At 41.2% G+C, this 20,494-nt stretch overlaps 1 protein-coding gene across 1 annotated transcript in view; it reads right to left on the minus strand.

Annotated features, from left to right (window-relative positions):
- The window catches only part of armc8 (armadillo repeat containing 8), a 29,946-nt gene continuing 9,452 nt past the window's right edge, over window positions 1-20,494 (minus strand). Inside the window, exons 5-22 of the mRNA XM_085765153.1 lie at window positions 18,739-18,836; window positions 18,523-18,615; window positions 17,444-17,524; window positions 16,854-16,929; window positions 16,157-16,247; window positions 15,954-16,014; window positions 15,231-15,431; window positions 12,120-12,215; window positions 11,937-12,019; window positions 10,667-10,748; window positions 8,412-8,498; window positions 7,727-7,819; window positions 5,053-5,202; window positions 4,040-4,135; window positions 3,806-3,901; window positions 3,614-3,686; window positions 1,968-2,061; window positions 1-839 (exon numbers count right to left, since the gene is read on the minus strand). Coding sequence (XP_085621279.1) covers window positions 806-839; window positions 1,968-2,061; window positions 3,614-3,686; window positions 3,806-3,901; window positions 4,040-4,135; window positions 5,053-5,202; window positions 7,727-7,819; window positions 8,412-8,498; window positions 10,667-10,748; window positions 11,937-12,019; window positions 12,120-12,215; window positions 15,231-15,431; window positions 15,954-16,014; window positions 16,157-16,247; window positions 16,854-16,929; window positions 17,444-17,524; window positions 18,523-18,615; window positions 18,739-18,836 — 1,685 coding nt within the window. The 3' untranslated portion in view covers window positions 1-805. The remainder of the gene's footprint in view (window positions 840-1,967; window positions 2,062-3,613; window positions 3,687-3,805; window positions 3,902-4,039; window positions 4,136-5,052; window positions 5,203-7,726; window positions 7,820-8,411; window positions 8,499-10,666; window positions 10,749-11,936; window positions 12,020-12,119; window positions 12,216-15,230; window positions 15,432-15,953; window positions 16,015-16,156; window positions 16,248-16,853; window positions 16,930-17,443; window positions 17,525-18,522; window positions 18,616-18,738; window positions 18,837-20,494) is intronic.

Consider the following 20,494-nt stretch of genomic DNA (forward strand, 5'->3'; position numbering starts at 1 on the left):
ATGTTTATATTTATATATATTTATATATTTACGAGGTATGTATCCACAAAAAAAAAAAAAAAAAGAAAAGAAAAAGGAAAGAAAACACCCCAAATTTTCAAAATAGGCAGTCCGTGTTTTTTCCAAATGTGTCCTTTAACTCGCGACGCCGTCAGGAAACATTAATATTAATAATATCATTAGTTTAAAAAAAAAAAAAAAAGTGGGAAGCTTAGTCTCTCTTCTTCTTCTTTTTCCTCTTCTTCTTCTTTTTTGTGTCAAACCTCACAGTCCGGTTCTCTAAGACCTGAAGCTCCAACGTCAGGAGTCCAAAAAAAACAAAAGGTGTCTGGCTGCTGCACTCAGAAAAACAAAAAATAACGAAATAAAATAAAAATCAACAACCTGAAATCACAAAGTCCCAAAAAAAACAAAACAAAACAAAAAAAATCACCTTGTCCTTTAAAAAAAAAAAAAAAAAAAAAAAAAAAATCTGCAGAAAAACCAAGTGAAACCTCCGAACCGTTGATTCCCCGTCGGCCACCGCCGGTCTGCAGCCGGCACAGCGTTCTGAGGCGGCGGTGGCAGCGGGAGGTGGAGGGGGGTGTGTGTGTGTGTGTGTGTGTGTGTGGTGGAGGTGATAGGGGGAAGGGGAGGGGGAGGGGCCGGCCACAGGTCCGAAAACAAAAAGGTGTCTTTGTGCAACAAAACCAAAAAAAAAACAACCCAGGAAACAGAAGGAGCCGGCGGTGACGGTGACGCGTTCCCTCCACACGATTGTTTGTTAGTCCGGCCGGCTGCAGGAGAGGAGCGCTGCCCCCGCTGGTCACGCTAGGTACTGCTGCATCGCCGTCTTCGCCCTGTCACACACACACACACACGGGGTCAGTCAGTTGAGCTGTAGCATCAGTGTGTGATGAACAGGGATATCGGTAGGGTTGCCAAATTCCTGTAATTTTCAAAGTTGGAAACTTTCCATGGGAATTAATGGGACTAAATTGGAATAAATCCGAAATTTACAAAATTGAAGGTTGGCCCTAAACAGGGAACTTAACTATAGTTGGGGAAAATATATTGTAGCATAATCTTGGCTAAAACAACCAGATTTAATGCAAGTACACTTGAATATCTATATGCTATTCCTTTATATTATATTTTACTCAATGTTTTTATGTTTGTTTCACGATGCACCCACGATGCACCCGCTTTATTCACACACACAACAAAAATCATAGTTGGCTTGATAGTCACAAGGTGTGTGAACTGGTCTCCTGGGGAAGCTAACTAAAGCTTGTGGTAGGAGCCATTTACATACATTAGACATACATTAGACACACATTGTAAACACATTTACATTGTTCATGTTTTTGTGGTTCAGTAAAATAATTGATTGTTCATACAAGAATTACAACTGGATAAAGTTCTACTCACAAATAAATCTGTTGAAATGTCATGTTTTTTTAATTGTATTATTTTGCATGGATGTCTGCTTAACAAAATATTTACATTTATGTTTGGATTAAGTTCGTTTAAATTACCCCCAATTTCCAGTTAATTCCCATAAATTCCCAATAATTCCCATAAATTCCCAATAATTCCCATAAATTCCCATGGAAGGTTTCCAATTTGGAATATTTCCCAAATTCCCCAACTTAATATCCATGGAAAGTTTCTGGAAATTTACTGGAAATTTTCCGCCCCTTTGCAACCCTAGATATCGGTAAATTTTAACATGGTTGTAATTACTGTCGGTGTGTAAATCAGGATTATTATAGTTCACTAAAACTAGCAGTGAAAACATAATCTAGTAAACTGAAATAAAAACGATAATTTTTCCAAAAACTAGAACTAAATGAAAAACCCACAGCTAGATAAGAGTGAATGGAACCTGAAGAGGACTTTTAAAAAAAAAAAATGTCCATATGGTTACATCCCTAGTGATGACCGGTGTGTGTGTGTGTGTGTGTGTGTGTACCTGTGCGTCTCACCTGTCACTGAGGTTGGCGTCGGAGGACTGGGTGAGTTTGTGCAGGATGTCCACGAAGCCCATCTCCCTCAGCTTGTCCTGACGCTCCTGAGAACCTGCAACACGCAACGGAGCAGCATCGTAACATGTGTTAGTTTAAAACAAACATGGACACACAAAAACGGCTTCCATGCAACATGATCAAAGTCAGGGGTCCCTCTCTTTCCTTGAACTCATTTTCCAGGACATTTCCAGCTGCTTACAGTCTGACAGACATGTGATAACACCAAACACCAACACATCCTCTGTCTCATTCATGCTGTGGAGAAGAGTTTTGGACCTTATTTTGTACATTTAACCAGTTTGTTTTTCTGTTTATTCCTCCAGAAGTCTGATCTAAAGATGTGCAGTCACAAAAATCACAAACTACTCTACTTCATTTCTACAGCTCCTTAAACTCTGGTCTGTGCAAACAGTGAGTGAAACAAAACGATGAAATAATGGTGCGTTCCAGGCAACCCGTAACTCATACCAGTTTGATCTGGTACAAGTTCACGGGTCGGAAGTTTGACGGCCGTTCTAGTGCATTATCACAGGTAACAGGTCGGAAAAACACGAGTTACAGGTTGCCTGCAACGCTACAAAGTCCTAAGTCGTGACTTGGACTTGGGTTCAACAGCCTGCCTGGAACGCACCATAACTAACAGTGTATATTTTGTACACAAACACTAAATGTAAACAAAGTTTTGTGTTTTCTTGAAATCATTTTCCCATTCATGCTTTAGAGCAGACCTGGGCATTTTACGGCCCGTGGACCATCTCAATCCGGCCCGCGACGTGCACAAAGAAAAAAAATAGAAAAGAAAAGAAATCCTTCATCATCTTATGTAATGGCGAATGAGTGCGTCTGAAGCCTCCATCCCATAGTTATAGAAACCTGTTTCTATAACTATGCTCCATCCACCAATGGTTACGCTTGTAATCAAATCAGTTATTTTCCAGAGTTGGAATCATTTTCATGTTGGTGCTGTTAGTTACAGTAAAGCAACAGCCAAGGAGGTGTGTGTTTCTTCATAAATAAAACCATACAAAACATATTAGCCTAATATTTTCTTCATTACATAAGTGATGCAGGTCTGTTAAAGTTCGGGTTATCCTCAGAAATAGATCCTTTTCAGTTCTGATTCAGTGAGACTGTTCTGAGTGGGTAATTGTAATATTCATGATAAGGTGTCTGTGAATATTATTCATTGATGCAGTCATTTACTTAATGCTCAGTAAGGTTTGATGATAGTAAAACAATCTGCCTTGAGTCCATATTTACATCATAATACAGCATGTTTCTTCAGTGATCTGTGCTGGATATAAATTGAAAATGCGATTACATCGATTATGGTCTGTCAAACAGCCTGTTGTAAAGCAATATGTCCACCAATACAAATATATGTAGTTTAATATAATTCGGCAATAAATATTTAATGTTTCAATTCGATTTCGAATTGTGTGGCCCTTCGCTCACTTTATCGGAGTCAGTGTGGCCCTCTGGAAAAAATAATTGCCCACCCCTGCTTTAGAGAAGTATTCTTTTCCACTTTTTGTTTTTAAAGGTGCGATCTAAATAAATAACTAATGGTTTTCTGCAGCCTTGTGTTCCTCCTCCTCTCTTACCGTCCTCCTCGTTCCAGATGAGGTTTGAGATGCAGAAGGTGGCGGCGAGCTGCAGTTTCACATTTGAATGCCCCTGAAGGAACCAGAACACACACACACACACACACACACACAGACACACACACACACAGGGTCAGTCCCATCATGTTGTACAGAAGCAGCTGAACTACAGCGACGCTCCTCGGTCTGTACCATGTAGTATTTGATTTTCTGGAGCATGTCGTCGTTGGTCATGATCAGGTCCTTGGCCGTGTTGCCGTCGGCGATGTTGGCCAGGATGCACAGCGTCTGACGAGGTAAAGGTGAGGGGCGAGTTACATCACTGTTTTATCTACAGTGTGTGTGTGTGTGTGTGTGTGTGTGTGTGTGTGTGTGTGTGTGTGTGTGTGTGTGTGCGTGTGTGTGTGTGTGTGTGCGTGAGCTGACCTGCTCTTTGACCTCTATACTGTGCTCCGCCTCCAGGATGAGCGTCACCGCCTGCATGATCTGCTTCCCGTGAGAACTCATGATCTGGTCGATGTGCTGACGACAGGAAGCAGGGGAGGGTTTGTGTTAAAGGGGTAGTTCAACATTTTGGCAAATTGGCCCCATTGCCATAATCCCTATAGTCATAGCAGTAGGTTCGTTACCTTTAATTGTCGGTGCAAGCTATTTTTAGAACGGCGGAGCAGAGCCGTGAGCTGCTCAGAGCTACGCTACGGAGGCTCATTATGGGATTTCTTGGTTTCCCTCATCAAACTCATCAAATACACAATCCAACAACTCCACAACGCTCTGGTGGACAAGTTGTGAGCTGCACATTCACCACGCTATGAGATAATAACACAACGTTACCACACAGAGTTGTTTTAGAGGGAAATTCATGCAAAACTGCTGATGCGCGTTGCCTTCAGGGACAGTTTTTCATCAAGCAGTCTCTGAATTTCCCTCTAAAACAACTCTGTCTGGTAACGTTGTGTTATTATCTCATAGCGTGGTGAATGTGCAGGTCACAACTTGTCCACCAGAGCGTTGTGGAGTTGTTGGATTGTGTATTTGATGAGTTTGATGAGGGAAACCAACAAAGAAATCCCATAATGAGCCTCCGTAGCGTAGCTCTGAGCAGCTCACGACTCTGCTCCGCCGTTCTAAAAACAGCTTGCACCGACAATTAAAGGTAACGAACCTACTGCTATGACTATAGGGATTATTATGGCAATGGGCCCATATTTGCCAAAATGTTGAACTATCCCTTTAACTGGTTCAGTTCACTACAACAGCTGTGAGGATTCATCACCTCTCTGACAGTGTCAACAAAGAAGATGAAACGGATTAGATGACGTCGGACTGTGAAGGTTGTACAGTGGCAGCATGCAGAAGTGTGTGTGTGTGTGTGTGTGTGTGGTTGTGTGGTTGTGTGTGTTCCTGTGTGTGTGTGTGTGTGTGTGTGTGCGTCTCACCGGGCGCGTGGACAGCAGGTTACGCAGCAGACCGAGCGTCTTCATCAACACGTTGGTGTCGGGGTCGGACAGCAGCCGGAACAGCTGCTCCGTCCCCAAACACCGGACGATCTCCACCTTCACCTTCTGGTCGGCCTGGAACGCCATGTTCTACACACACACACACACACACACACACACACACACACACAGAGGGACACACACACACACACACACACACACACACACACACACACACACACAGGAACACACAACCACACACACATGTTTTTTTTATGTAAAATATTCATCAAAAACCAAACTGTATAGACCGAATCGCCTTGTTGTTTACAACTACTTCCGGGTAGAAAACCAGCACGTAATTTGAATGAGATCAATAGTAACGAACGAGAGTTTAGCTATATATCATATTTTTCACGCCCTATCACCGTTTAGACAAATCAGAAATGATTGAAGAAACATTACTATTTCTGTGTGTGTGTTTTGTGTTGCTATGTGTTGGATTCATTCAGTTTGGGGGAATCACGGTGTCTAGAAAGCATCAGTGGCTGCAGCTGACAGGGACAGCTAACGGTAGCTAAGCTAACGGCGGCAGCTAAGCTAACACCAGGACGTCAGCTGTTAAAACCCTCCCGTTGTGGGACACGACATGAAACTACTCCAGTTAGCTCAGTCATGTTGTAACTCAGATATCCGCTGGAGAAAATATTTTTTTCATGGACCGTTTATTGAGTCACTGAGTTATTAAAGTTAAACAGGTAGCTAACCGTTAGCCCAGCTAATCTATGATAACCATGACTAATTACAAAAATGTGCAGACAGAAATAGTAATGTTTGTCCAATCATTGGTTTTATAAACTTTACAAACATCAGATTAGTCTAAACGGAGATATAGTGACATGAAAAATTAGATATATATAGTGAAACTCTCGTCCGTCACTATTGTTCGAATGCTGGTTTTCTACCCGGAAGTACTTGTAAACAACAAGGAGATTCGTCCTATCTAAGATGTTTTAACCCTCCTGTTGTCTCTCCCTTCCTTCTTTCCTTCCCTTCGTCCTTCCTTCTTTCCTTCCTTTCCTTCGTCCTCATTTCTTCTTCCTTTCTCTTTTGATCCAGTTGACCTGATCTGTTCCCTCCCTCCTTCCATCTTTCTTTCCATCCTTTTCCCCTTCCTTCTTTCCTCCCTTCCTTCCCTTCGTCCTTCCTTCCTTCTTTCGTCCTTACTTCTTCCTTCCTTTTTGACCCAATCTGTTCCCTCCCTCCTTCTGTCTTTCCCTGTCCTTCCTTCCTTCCCTCTTTCCTTCCCTCCCTCTTCCTTTCCTTCCCCCTCCCTTCCTCTTTCCTCCAATCTTTCCCTTTGTCCTTCCTTCTTTCTTTCCTTCCCTCTTTCTTTCCTCCAATCTTTCCATTCGTCCTTCCTTCTTTCCCTTCGTCCTTCCTTCCTTCTTTGTTTCCTTCCTTCTTTCCCTTCGTCCTTCTTTCTTTTCATCCTTCCTTCCTTCTTTCTTTTCTTCCTTCCTTCCTTCTGTCCTTCCCTCTTTTTTTCCTTCGTCCTTCCTTCCTTCCCTTCTTCCTTCCTTTCTTCTTTCTTTCCTTCCTTCCCTTCGTCCTTCCTTCCTTCTTTGTTTCCTTCCTTCTTTCCCTTTGTCCTTCTTTCTTTTCATCTTTCCTTCCTTCTTTCTTTTCTTCCTTCCTTCATTCCCTTCGTCCTTCCTTCCTTCTTTCTTTCCTTCCTTCCTTATTTCCCTTCGTCCTTCCTTCTTTCTTTCTTTCTTTCCTTCCTTCTTTCCCTTCATCCTTCTTTCTTTTCTTCCTTCTTTCCCTTTGTCCTTCCTTCCTTCTTTCTGTTTTTCCTTCCTTCCCTTCATCCTTCCTTCTTTCCCTTCATCCTTCCTTCCTTCCTTCTCTCTTTTTTTCCTTCCTTCTTTCCTTCCTTCCCATCATCCGTCCTTCCTTCTTTCTTTTCTTCCTTCCTTCCTTCCCTTTGCCCTTCCTTCCTTCCTTCCCTTCATCCATCCTTCCTTCCTTCCTTCCCTTCATCCATCCTTCCTTCCTTCCTTCCCTTCGTCCTTCCTTCCCTTCGTCCTTCCTTCCCTCCCTTCGTCCTTCCTTCCTCCCTTCTTTTCTTCCTTCCCTTCCTTCCTTCCCTCCCTTCCTTTCTTCCTTCCCTTCCTTCCTTCCTTCCCTTCATCCTTTCTTTCCTTCCCTTCCTTCCCTTCATCCTTCCTTCTTTCTCTTCGTCCTTCCTTCCTTCTTTCTTCTCTTCCTTCCTTCCCTTCCTTCCTTCCTTCCTTCCTTCCTTTCCTTCCTTCCTTCCTTCCTTCCTTCCCTTCCTTCCTTCCTTCCTTCCTTCCCTCCTTCCTTCCCTTCCATCCTTCCTTCCCTCCTTCCTTCCTTCCTTCCTTCCTTCCCTTCATCCTTCCTTCCTTCTTTCTTTTCTTCCTTCCCTTTGTCCTTCCTTCCTTCCTTCTTCCTTCCTTCCTTCCTTCCTTCCTTCCCTTCATCCTTCCTTCCTTCCCTTCATCCTTCCTTCCTTCCCTTCCTTCCTTCCCTTCATCCTTCCTTCCTTCTCTTTGTCCTTCCCTTCCTCCCTTCCTTCCTTCCTCCCCTTCACCCCCCCCCCCCCATGAGAACAACAGCAGAGTTAAACCAGTGGTTAAAACCCTCTCACCATCAGGGCCCAGATGCCGTTGACCCTCAGCGCTGGACTGTCGCTCTGGGTCAAACTGCATAGTAACTCGATCACACCCGACTCCAGGATCGGCTGCACACAAACAAACACACAAACAAACACACAATCAAACGAGCTTAGTATGAAAGCTGCAGGTTCCTTCGTGGCCTCTAGGAGGCTGCGTGTTGCGTTAAAGCGATAGTTCACCCAAAATTGAAATTATCTACTCATTATCTACTCACCCCCTCATGTGGACTAGGGGCTGGGAGAAGTTTCAGAGTCCTGCGTGGCTTCTCTGAGTTACAGGGGGTCTCGGCGTAGCAGTGCATGTCCATATAACGGTTGCAAATGGATACCAACTGTCTTCGTAACAAAAAGACACACCAAAAAACATCCAAATACCTCCATGCTGCTCGTATGTAATGTCCATCTTGTATTGAAGCCCCGAAATGCAAAATTGTTTTTTGGTGTGTCTTTTTGTTATGAAGACAGTTGGTATCCATTTGCAACCGTTATATGGACATGCACTGCTACGCCGAGACCCCCTGTAACTCAGAGAAGCCACGGAGGAATCTGAAACTTCTCCCAGCCCTTAGTCCACATGAGGGGGAGGAGATAATGAGTAGATAATTTCAATTCTGGGTAGGGAACTATCCCTTTAATGAGGCTGAAGTCGCTGCCGTACCTCTTTGCTGGGGGAGAACTCCAGCAGTAGGTTGCATAGTGTAGACGAGGCCATGACCAGGACTTCATCAGGAGCGTTCTGCAGCAGCTGCACACACACACACACACACACACACACACACAGTAAACGTTACCAGCCACGTTTATATGTGCATTTTTTCTACAATCTGATTAAAATCATTCTAGCTGTCTTCACATGGAGCCAAAGACTCTGATTAGAGTCGGTTTAGACTCCAAACCGAATGAATATGCTCCGTATAAACGGCTCAATCCGAATATCGCCTGTTTATTCTGGAATAAAGGTGGAATAAACCTTTTCTTAAACTGAAATAAATGAAAACTGTGTCACCTAGATCAGTGGTCCCCAACCCCCGGGCCGCAGAAAGAGGTTGAAAAATATATAAAATCGTTTGTTTCGTCTATTTCACACTTCCGGTCGTTTTATTTAGAAAATTTTGCCACTTCTGTTTGTGCATCTTCCCAGCGCTGCGCAATTGACAGGCAGGTCCACAAACGTAAAAAGAAAGAAAAACACATGTCGCCGGGCCGGGAAAAACTCAATAATGAGACGACAGAAGACCCGACGCCTTCCAACAAGAAGAAAGCTGTTCTAAAGGAAAAACAACGAGTCCTGTTTAAATTACGGGTTCATTGCAACAGGTGATCCACATGCTCCAAGCTCCACAGTGTGTAATAGCTACATGCGGGCCCGGCTCTCTGCCGCCTCATCACTTCACAGAAAACGAGATGACAGATTGGACCATCACCCCCAGACGACTGACATTGTTATTGTGATCCTATATTATACAACAAGTAGATCCGACCAAGCAATCTGATTGGTCAATAAGACATTTAGAACGTGCTCAAATCAGCATTACAGCACGGCTGACTCATCACTGAAAATATTACTTCGCCATGTCATGTTGTTTACACATCTCCATGGCAACATGGATTTTCCCCCCTTTTATTTTAAAAAACGTCATTTATTACTCGTGAAAATTATTATTATATTATATCACAAACTACACTGACCTCCTGTAGGTTGTTCCTGACAGCTGCCAAAGTCACATTTATAGAACAATTATGTTATTTTATTTTTTGTTAATATATTGTAAACTTCCCCGTTACAGCCGAGAGGATTGTCTCCCTCCCATGTGTGTAACGTTACAAAGTCGGAGAGACACGAGTTGTGATCGCGGTGAATATGTTTTTTTTAAAATATGGCCTGGAGCTGAATATTTCATTGGATAAAACGGAGGTGATTACCTGTATGTTTCTCTCTCTCTCTCTCTCGCTTGCGCTTTTTGGGCTTTTAAATAATCTGGAGTAATCGTTTCTTTCTCTATCAGCTGTGTCGGCGACACGGCGCTATAACTTCATTTACATGCAGAGTTTGCGGTTGTAGAAGCTACATCTGTGAACGGAAAAAAACGGCATCTTTGTTATAACTTGGGCGAGTTCGTGCAGTGTTGATTTAGTTCGGGAAAGTCCGAGACCGCGTTAAAACATGAACGTCAGCTCAGAGTTCACTCATCTGGGACTAGAAAATCATTTCTGTTGCTAGGTCGTTACTAAGGTTCGGACTATTTGCTGTAGAGGTGAACTAGGTTCCATTACACATAGGAGTCTACTGACGTGACTGATTGTGTTTCAGTTATTAGTCAGACCCCATTTATTTCCATGGAAACGGGAAGCACACTCGCAAAAAACTTTAAATTTTGAGAGCAAAACGTCCATAAACATGAATATTTATTTAATTATACGCTTTATTTTGTTGGTAATTGTTGTATAATCGCAATATTACTTAATATTGCTTAATTATGGTGAGTTGTAACAAAGAATGTAAATGTAACAGAAAGCTATGTGACCGTCTACAGTCCTGTTAGCTGTTATCAACACCTGGAGCTAACCCCGGACTCAGAGGGGAATAGCACTAGCCTATCAGAACTAAATATTGGTGAAATGAAGGAGTTTCTCTGCAGATAATGTGTTATTTAGAGGCTGCATTCTGCTGCCCTGTAGACTCCATTATACGGATATACGCGGCTCTCGGCTGGAGCTCATTTCATCACAACGACTCGTAATGATACCAAAGTTATCTGGGTGAGGAAATGATCGGATTTTATGCTAGAAATAAGGTCCAGATTGTAAAAAACGGTAATTATCCTTTAAAAACAAAAAAGCCAGAGCCCGGCCGTCGGGCTTCGGGCTGCAGTGCGGACGCCACCGGTCATGTCCTGCGCTCTCTCCACTCACCTTCATGAGCGGTTTCCAGACGGCGTGGTCGTGGAAACTCGTCCTCAGCTGCTGCACCGACCGCGACAGACTGTGGAGACACCTGCACGGAAAAACACACACAACACACACACACACAGGAGAAAGGAGTAGTTTAGTATAAATGTAATAATTCTGGAGACACAAATAAAACAAAGTGCAAATATAAATCTGTTTAAAAAAAGGTTTTTTTAAACAAGTATATGGAAGAGGAAGTATGTTAACAGGATGATGAGGGATAAATCTATAAATAGAATTAAATAGGGTTGATTGTTATATTGTAACTAACTTAGTATATGGTATATATTTATTTATGGGGATAGTTTATATATATATATATATTCATATTTATATATATATATATATTTATATTTATATGTGTGTGTAGTATATATTTATTTTTGTAATTATATATTTATATAGATATTTATGAAGTGTATGGTATATATTTATATAGGTGTATTATGTAGTTAGGATATCTGTGTAGTTACAAACTGAAGAGTAGTTAAAGCAGAAGTAAGTGATATATTTGTGTTAATATAAGTCTTAAATAGTTATATCTTCCGACAGCAATCACTTACATAGAGTGTTTGGTCTGAAACACGGGTCTGTCAATCCCTCTGCTCTGCTCTGAGCCGAAGAGAAAACATTTATCGTATCCTACAGTTTTTATCCAATGAGGAGAGAGAACGGCATGCAGGGCTGTGTGTGCAGCCAAGGGATGCGCCTGAATGTGGCGACGTAGGGACGAGGACTGTTATGGTGCGTTCAAGGAAACTCGTATTTTTCCGACCGTGAAGTCGTACCAGTTCGATCTGGTACGAGTTCACCGGTCGGAAGTTACGAGTGGCCGTTATAGTGACTTTCACCGGTAAAACAGGTTGGAAAAACACGAGTGGGTTGCCTGGAACGCTACAAAGTCGTAAGTTGTGACTTGAAGCTGTAATTTATGATTTCAAAAGCCTGCCTGGAACGCAGCATTAGCCAAAACGACCGGATCGCTTATTTCTGCTTTAAAAAGAGATGGGAAATTTAAAAAAGTATTGTACTTCTTCCCACTCCTTTTTCGAACAATGTGCAGTGTTTTGTTATGTCTTAGCTCTTTATTTTATTGTATTTTTTTAATTTATCTTTTTCTTTCTTTTGTATGTACAATAGTTACATAAATTTTTTTCTTTTTATACATGTTCGAAAATAAAATAAATCAATTCATTCATTCATTCATTCATATGAGATTCACGTCACTTCGTACCTGACGGCGGCTAAACGGACTTTAATGCTGGATTCTGACAGGCCGCTGACTATCCTGTCCATCATGTTCTCTGTCTCTGTGATCTGAAGAAGACAACAACGTTAAACATGAAATTTAAAGAGGGTTCGATGACGAACTCCGTGATCGAGCTGCGAGCTGCAGCCGAGGCCGAGGACACGTCACCTTTTTGCGGATGTCCTCGTCGTTGGAGCCCAGCGAGGCGTAGAGTTTGAAAGCAGCTTGTCGCAGCTCGTGTGCGTGTTTCAGGTCGTGGTCCAGCTGCACACACAGACACACACACACACACACAGGAAGAAATGTTGATTTGAAACGTTTTTTTAAAAAGATTTTTCTACTAATTCATCATAGTGGGGCGGATTAGCTGAACAATCGTTCACTTTGTGATAAAAGCATGAAATTTGGTGGATGTGTTGGTGAATATGTTTCAGACAAATCTGGATATTGGGCCACCTCAAAAGCTCCCCCTAGTGGCCGTGGCAGCCAGTTGTTATGCGAATAAATGAATGATGAATAAAAACTGCCCTTTTAATAATACCAACTATGTATTATAGTGTCATAATTATTGGAAAAAGTGTGTTCATTTGTCTTTGTATGATGTCTGGTTTAGGAGTTATGAAAATTGGCGTTTTCGCCATTCGTGCGGACATAAATTCAAAATGGCCACGAAAAAACCCCCATGGGACATTAGTTGACCCGGGCAACAAGCAAAAATCTTAAGTAGACATCTTAAGGGTCCTTAAAAACCATGTTTCAAAAATGTATCCACCAACACCTCCACCAAATGTTGTGCTTCTGTCACAAAATAAACAATTCTTGTGATTCATTGAGCTAATCTGGGGGGGATGCACATTTTTGGGGTGCGCTACCCACACGTTTAGCCCCGTTACTCATTCCATGAATGCACGATCCTTACAAGCTGTACCTCGTTGTAAAGGTGACTAATCAGGCTTTCCAATAATATACAATATATCACCAGTTGGTATTATTAAAAGGGCAGTTTATATTCATCATTCATTTATTCGCATTAACAAATGGCTGCCCAATATCCAGATTTGTTTGAAACATATTCACCAACACATCCACCAAATTTCATGCTTTTATCACAAAGTGAACGATTGGTGTAAAATATTGAGCTAATCTGCCCCACTATCATGACCTGTTGAACGTGTTGTTCTTTAAACTCAGTGACATCATCTTGAGCTAAAAACAGCAACAACAAGCAGCCGAACAATTCAGGAAAAAACTGAATTTACTCACAAAGACATAAATTCACTTTGATGATCAAACATAAATAGTAGTGTTAGTCTGTTGGGCACATATTTAAATGAACTGGACTCTATTTTAACTTATTGTATTGACTTAAAGGTGGATGTGAAGCTACAACCCTCCTGCTGAATACACTCACACACACTGAGGGTTATTATGATAGAAAGCAGCAGAACTACACTGACTGAGCCTTTAATTTGCCTCATCATGAAAAATAACTCTGATTATTAGCTTAATTGTAGGGATTAGTTACTTAGTTGGTGCACTACTTTGTTAGAATTAAATATCTTTAGGGCCCTATAAATTCCATTTTATTTTCCCCAAATTAAGTTTTTTCCGTTTCAATTTTTGGAAATTCAGTTTTTTCCATTTTTCTATTTTTGGAAAATTCAGTTGTTTTTTTTTACCTTTTATTCATATTTTACTACCAGAAAGAGTGTGTTTTTAATGTTAATGACCAAAATGTTCACAAATTAAATAGGAATGACAATAAATCTATTGAGGTAACAATCAAACAACACTTTTCCTCCAGACATTAAGAACAAATACTGCATGATGCAACATAACACTGCTCTGTAACGACTTCAAGCACCAATAAAATATTAACGCTTATGAGCTTTAAACTGTTTCAAGTAAAATAAATCATATTAGTCTACTTTTTTTTTAGTTTTTTGCTTGTTTTTCACATGGCTTTTGGACAACAGCTGGTCATTGCATGTTTTTCTACGCTTCCAGTCAACAACAGTCTGTCGGCAGAATTTGCAAAAACAACGGTTCAGCTGACCCTAACCCCAGACATACTACGTTCCTCTTACACACAATTCAGTTAAATTATGTCAAATCCACGTTAAAAATAGAATCTGTTTTAATTCTGTGATTGTGGAAATTAGGGTTGTGCCAAAAAAATCATACCATATCATCATAAGAATCGCAATTCTCATTTAATACGATTCAGAATCGATATAAAATGTCTCAAAATCGATTTAAAAAAATAAAACAATGAAATGAATTCTAAGGAAAATCCATTTCCTTAGAATTTAAAAGGCAGCATGTTTAACTGCACTATTTTTTTTATAAAGAGGCACTTTTAATTTTGTTACTTAAGCAACATGTGATATTGCTTTTATGCAACAGTTTCAACAATTCCATCTAAGCATGGATAAATGTTTAAAACTCAATAAATGTGAAAAAGACACTTTAGTCATTCTGTCTCGCAAAGCAGACTGGAGTAGATCATGAGGATCCTTTAACACCGACAGACTGAAGCAGAAATCATTAGGAATTAGGGATGTCACGATTACAAATTTTCTTGGTACAATTATTGTCAGAGAAATAATCACGGTATTACGATTATCACGATTATTAATATGCACAAATTAATTTCACAACACTATGAATGTGTAAAATCAAATATAGTCAAAACATAATTACATTACCCATTGTTTACACAAAATATTTCAAGTATCTATTAATATAGGACCAGTTATTAATCCCCAGGGGAAGTGTTTGAAATATTCAGGTCATAAATTGTCATCTATACTAAATGTTTACGTTTATTTTAATCATTTTTTGTTTTATTTTGTGTTTTTTTTTTATACAAATGACACACTAACATTTAAATTCCTACCGATTCAGTGTTAGGTTAGTTAAATGTACCAGTATCTGAGCATTCACCTTTATTTTTGCACACATCAGCCGATAAGGTTCCAACATCATCTTATTTGGGAAGTGACGGTATTTAGGAATCTTTACGATCAATTAATTGTGGCGTTTAATACCACGATTAATTGTGAAAACAAGTAATTGTGACATCCCTATTAGGAATCAAATCGTTTTGAATCGAAAATCGATTTTGAATTGAATCATAGCCCCAAAAAGTCAGAATCGAATCGAATCGTGAGATAGTAAAAGATTCCCAGCCCTAGTGGAAATCATAGGGTCCTATATTTTTATTCTTTCACACACATGTTGACCTTTACTTCAGTAAAACAACATGCCATGACCCACCCTCTTGATGTCGGTGATGGCCGACACGGAGCTGGGGTACTTGAAGTAGTCGGCCAACATGGCCACCAGGTGGTCGGTGGTGCTGGCGATCCTCTGCAGCTCCACGTCGGGCTCCATCAGGTAGGCCAGCGTCTCCGCTCCCTCCACCCGCTCCTCCAGCAGGTGCTCCTTACTGCACATCCGCACCAGGCACGGCAGCGTCTGCACACGTCATATATACACCGTATAAATATAATATAATATAATACTGATGACATTGCATCAGGCAGAGGCGCTGCACTGCAAAAACTCAAAATCTTTCCAAGAATATTTGTCTTATTTCTTGTCAAAATGTCTCATTTCTAGTCAAAACTAATCTCTTTCCACTTTAAATAAGACTCATCACCTAAAAATTAACTTGTTTTTAGATCATTTTCACTTGTTTCAAACTAATTTTCACTTGAAATAAGTAGAAAAATCTGCCAGTGAAAGCAGGTTTTTTGTGCTTGTAATAAGGAAGAAAAACTTGCTCCACTATCAGATTTTTCTACTTATTTCAAGTGAAAATCTGCTTGAAAGAAGTAAAAAAGTGTCTAAAAATAAGCTACTTTTTAATGTGATGAGTCTTATTTTGAGTATAATTTGATTCGTTTTGACTAGAAATGACATTTTGACTTGAAATAAGACAAATATTCTTGGTAAGATATTGAGTTTTTGCAGTGTGAGGTCTCACACGGGTCTGACCTTTAGGACGATACAGCTGTCGTCCGTCCTGATGGCACCAGCTCGACACATGTACGTTAAACTGGGACAGAAGACGGTGCGTTAGAGGAGAAGGTACACAGCTCTGTATAGATGTATAATATACATATATATAATATACTGTATATATATATATATGTGTCTTTAATTATCAATAATTCATGAGGGGTTTTAAAGCGACTCACCATTTGGCTGCTGTTAGCTGCATTTCTATGGGTTGATCCCTTTGCATCATTCTGACAAATACCTGAGAGAGCAGCTCCCCTTCCACCAGCACTGGAGAGACAGAGAGAGAGAGAGAGAGATGAAGAGGAGGAGGAGGAGGAGGAGGAGGAGGAGGAGGAGGAGGAGGAGGAGGGAGGAGGAGAAAGAGAAAAAAGAGGAGGAGGAGGGAGAGGGAGGAAGAAGAAGAGGAAGGAAGGGAGGGAAGAGGGGGAGGAAGAGGAGGAACTGAAGAAGGAGGTTGAGGAGGAGGAAGAAGGAGAAGAAGAAGGAGAGGAAGAAGGAAGAGGAGGAGGAGGAGGAGGAGAAGGAGAGAAGAGGATAAGAGGAAAAGGAGGAGGAGGAAGAGGAGGAGGAGGAGGAGAAAGAGGGAGGAAGAAGAAGAGCAAGAGGAGGAGGAGGAGGAAGAAGAAGCAAGAGGAGGAGGAAGAGGGAGGAAGAAGAGGAGGAGGAAGAGAAAAAAGAGGAGGAGGAAGAAGAGGAGGAAGAGGAAAAAAGAGTAGAAGGAGAAAGATGAGGAAGAGGGAGGAAGAAGAAGAGGAAGAGGGAGGAAGGGAGGGAAGAGGGGGAGGAAGAAGGGGGAGGAGGAGGAGGAGGAAAAGGGGGAGGAGGAGGAAGAGGAAGAGGAAGAGGAAGAGGAAGAGGAAGAGGAGGACTCACCATTCACCAGTGTCATGGAGACCTGAGTGTTCTCGTAGGCCAGGACAGAGAAACACTTTAACGCCTGCATCCGGACCTGGACCGGACGGGAGAGGAGGAGAAACATATTTAATATAATATATAATGTATATAATTATATAATATGCACATAAATAATAGGGCTGGGACGATTCGCTTTTCTCCCGATTAGATTCTTCTACGATTTTTTGGATGGCGATTCGATTTAAATTGCGATTCTACGATATTGCCGATTCTCTCGATTTTTAGTCTTTAGCATTTTTAACATTTATCTGCACACAAATACTGTAGGAGCCTATAAATTAACATACTCCATTATAAAGTGAACTTAAACCCTTTTCAAAACCTGGACTCTCTGTATGTAAAAAAGGTGAACAAATGCACATTGCACAATATTTAAAAAATGTCAACAAAAAAAATTGTTTTTCAAAAAAAATAAAATCGATTTTTGAAAAAAAAAATCGTCAAAAAAGATATTGCGATATATATGTGAATCGATTTTTTCTCCCACCCCTAATATATAATAAACATATAACATATACAACAGTCTGGACTGTGTCTCAGTGGTTTACCTTGTATGAGGGGGAGATGAGCAGCGGGGCGATGGTCTGGATCGCTCCGTGGTTGAACAGAACCGTCTGGTGCTCCGGGGTCTGAGGACGACACACACATCCTGTCAGCAACGAGATTAAAACCTCCTCTTCCTCCTTTCCTTCCCTTCTCCCTTCTTTCCTTCCTTCGCTTTGTCCTCATTTCTTCTTCCTTCCTCTTTTGATCCAATTGACCTGATCTGTTCCCTCCCTCCCTCCATCTTTCTTTCCTTCCTTTTCCCCTTCCTTCTTTCCTCCCCTCTTTCTCTTCTCCCTTCCTTTTTCTTCCTCCCTTGAACGAATCTGTTCCCTCTCTCCATCTTTCTACAATCCTTTTTCCCTCACTTCCTTCCTTCCCTTCGTCCTTACTTCTTCCTTCCTTTTTGACCCAATCTGTTCCCTCCCTCCTTCTATCTCTCCTTCTTTTTCCCCTTCCTCTTTCCTCCCATCTTTCCCTTTGTCCTTCCTTCTTTCCCTTCATCCTTCCTTCCTTCTTTCCCTTTGCCTTACTTCTTCCTTCCTTCCTTTTCCCCCTTCCCCTTTCCTCCCATCTTTCCCTTCATCCTTCCTTCCTTCCTTCCTTCTTTCTTTCTTTATGTCCTTCCTGTAACTTCCCAGCTTGGGATCAATAAAGTATAAATAAAGTATCTATCTATCTATCTATCTATCTATCTATCTATCTATCTATCTATCTATCTATCTATCTATCTATCTATCTATCTATCTATCTATCTATCTATCTATCTATCTATCCTTCTTGACCCAATTTGTTCCCTCCCTCCTTTTCCGCTTCCTCTTTACTCCCATCTTTCCCTCCCTCCTTCCTTCCTTCCTTCCTTCCTTCCTTCCTTCCTTCCTTCCTTCCTTCCTTCCTTCCTTTCTTCCTTCCTTCCTTCCTTCCTTTCTTCCTTCCTTCCTTCCCTCCGTTCTTCCTGTAATTTCCCAGCTTGGGATCAATTAAGTCTGTCTATGTATCTATGTATATGTATGTATGTATCTATCTAGCGCCCAGTGTGTGTGTGTGTGTGTGTGTGTGTGTGTGTGTGTGTACCAACAGATACCTTACAACAGTGGGAGAAGATCTGTGTGATGTACTCCTGTGTTCTCTGAGAGCGGCTCAGTAGAGACATGAGATGGGGGATCACAGTGGGGTCCTGGAAGAGATAAACAACAACAACAACAACAACACATAAACAGATAGACACATAAACAGATGTGGTCGTGTGCGTCTACAGTCCTGTAGCTGCTCGTGTGTTTCTAACAGGACGACGACCTACAGTGTAGAGCAGCTGCACGGGCGTGACGGGGCTGATGAAGACCGTCCTGAGGCATCGGAGACAGGCTTCGATGAAGACCAGGTCTGGACACAACAGACCTGCAGACACACAGGACACAAGGAGGACAGCACCTTTACATGACGGCTGAAAATAAATGAATTATGGCATTAAACCGACTGTAACTGGACTATAACTGAAGTGCATGGTAACGTGTTAGTCCCACTCAGACCAGACTTCTGCAGATCCCACTGAAAAACCGAATGAAACACAATCTGATTGAAGATGATGAGATTGGAAATAGTCCAGTAATTTTAAGCCAAAAAAGGGGTCAACGTTGAACAAATTGCAACAGAAGCAAACTCAACTGATTTTGTGTCCTCACCATGTCCTGAGTGAGGGAAAAAAATCCCCGGAGAATCCCATTAGGGAAAGTTTAGAAGAAGACCCAAATATATCCCATTCATACGCCTATTAATTATTTTTCTCACGTGAATAGGGTAAAATTTTTAACCTTTAGATATCTCCATGAAAATTACTGAGTTGATTACTTACATTTAGACAAACAAAAAATGTATTACAAGTTTTTTGAAATTCTTTGTTAACATGAGCACATTTGCATAAATTTGTATAAATTCCACCGTTTTGACGGCACATGTATACAGTATATAAAGGTGCTGTGGTGGTACCGGCATGAAAACTGGAATGAGTTGACTCCAGAGGTTCATAAAGGGACCTGTGTATTGTCTTGAAATTTCAGACCAAGTCACAGAGTTTACTTTTCACTTTCGTCAACTTACCAATACCAACTGTAGCTTTAATGAGCTAGGGTTAGCTTAGGCTGCCATGTAAAACGAGCGCTTCCCACAGCGACGGATTCTTGAAAAATTGCAGTCATCTTGAAATTTAAAGTGGTGAAAATGACTGGACTAAAACTGGCTTTCTTCTGCATTTATGTATTCGCCTCAATCTGACTGGAACTGGACAATGCATGTGAACACGCTTCACAACAGTAGTGCATTTCACACAGTGTGGCCCCGGTTCGAATCCCGCATCGAGCGGCCCTATACTGTGTGTCATTCCCCCCCTCTCTGCCTCCCATTTCCTGTCTCTCCTGTCCATTAAAGGCAAAACCCCCCCCCAAAATATATATATATATATAAAAAAAAAACTCGACCTGAGTCATTTGTTTATATTTTTAGCCAAGACCGGCGCATCTGGTCAGGAACTGTAGCTGAGAACTAGAAGTTATTTATATCCAGTTTTTTTACTAGGTGACAGAAAAGTAAACAGGAAAGTGGTCTATATTAAAGGGATAGTTCAACATTTAGTCAGATCCTGCTATAATAATCATGTAAAATTAGAGACAGAGTTGTTTTATGCTTCATGTGTTGTAATGTTACATAATGTTACATGATTATCTCATAGTGTGGTGAATGTGCAGGTCACAACTTGTCCACCAGAGCGTTGTAGAGTTTTTGTGTTATTGTGTATTTGATGAGTTTGATGAGGGACAGGTTGACCTGTACCGTTCACTGAGCAGCTCACGTCTCTGCCCCGCCGATCTCAAAACAACATGCACCGATAATTAAAGGTGATGATGAACCTACTGCTACGACTATAGGGGTTATTGTGGTGAGAGGAGGATCTGACTAAATGTTGGAACTGTCCCTTTAACCTGTTAAAAGGACTCCTATCTCCACCTAGTGGTGAGGAGAAGGAGGACATGTTTCTGTCAACTATTCTATTTTTCCTGTTG

This window comes from Trachurus japonicus, chromosome 21, assembly GCF_045865225.1.
Source record: "Trachurus japonicus isolate A0001 chromosome 21, Traja_1.0".
Lineage (NCBI taxonomy): Eukaryota > Metazoa > Chordata > Actinopteri > Carangiformes > Carangidae > Trachurus > Trachurus japonicus.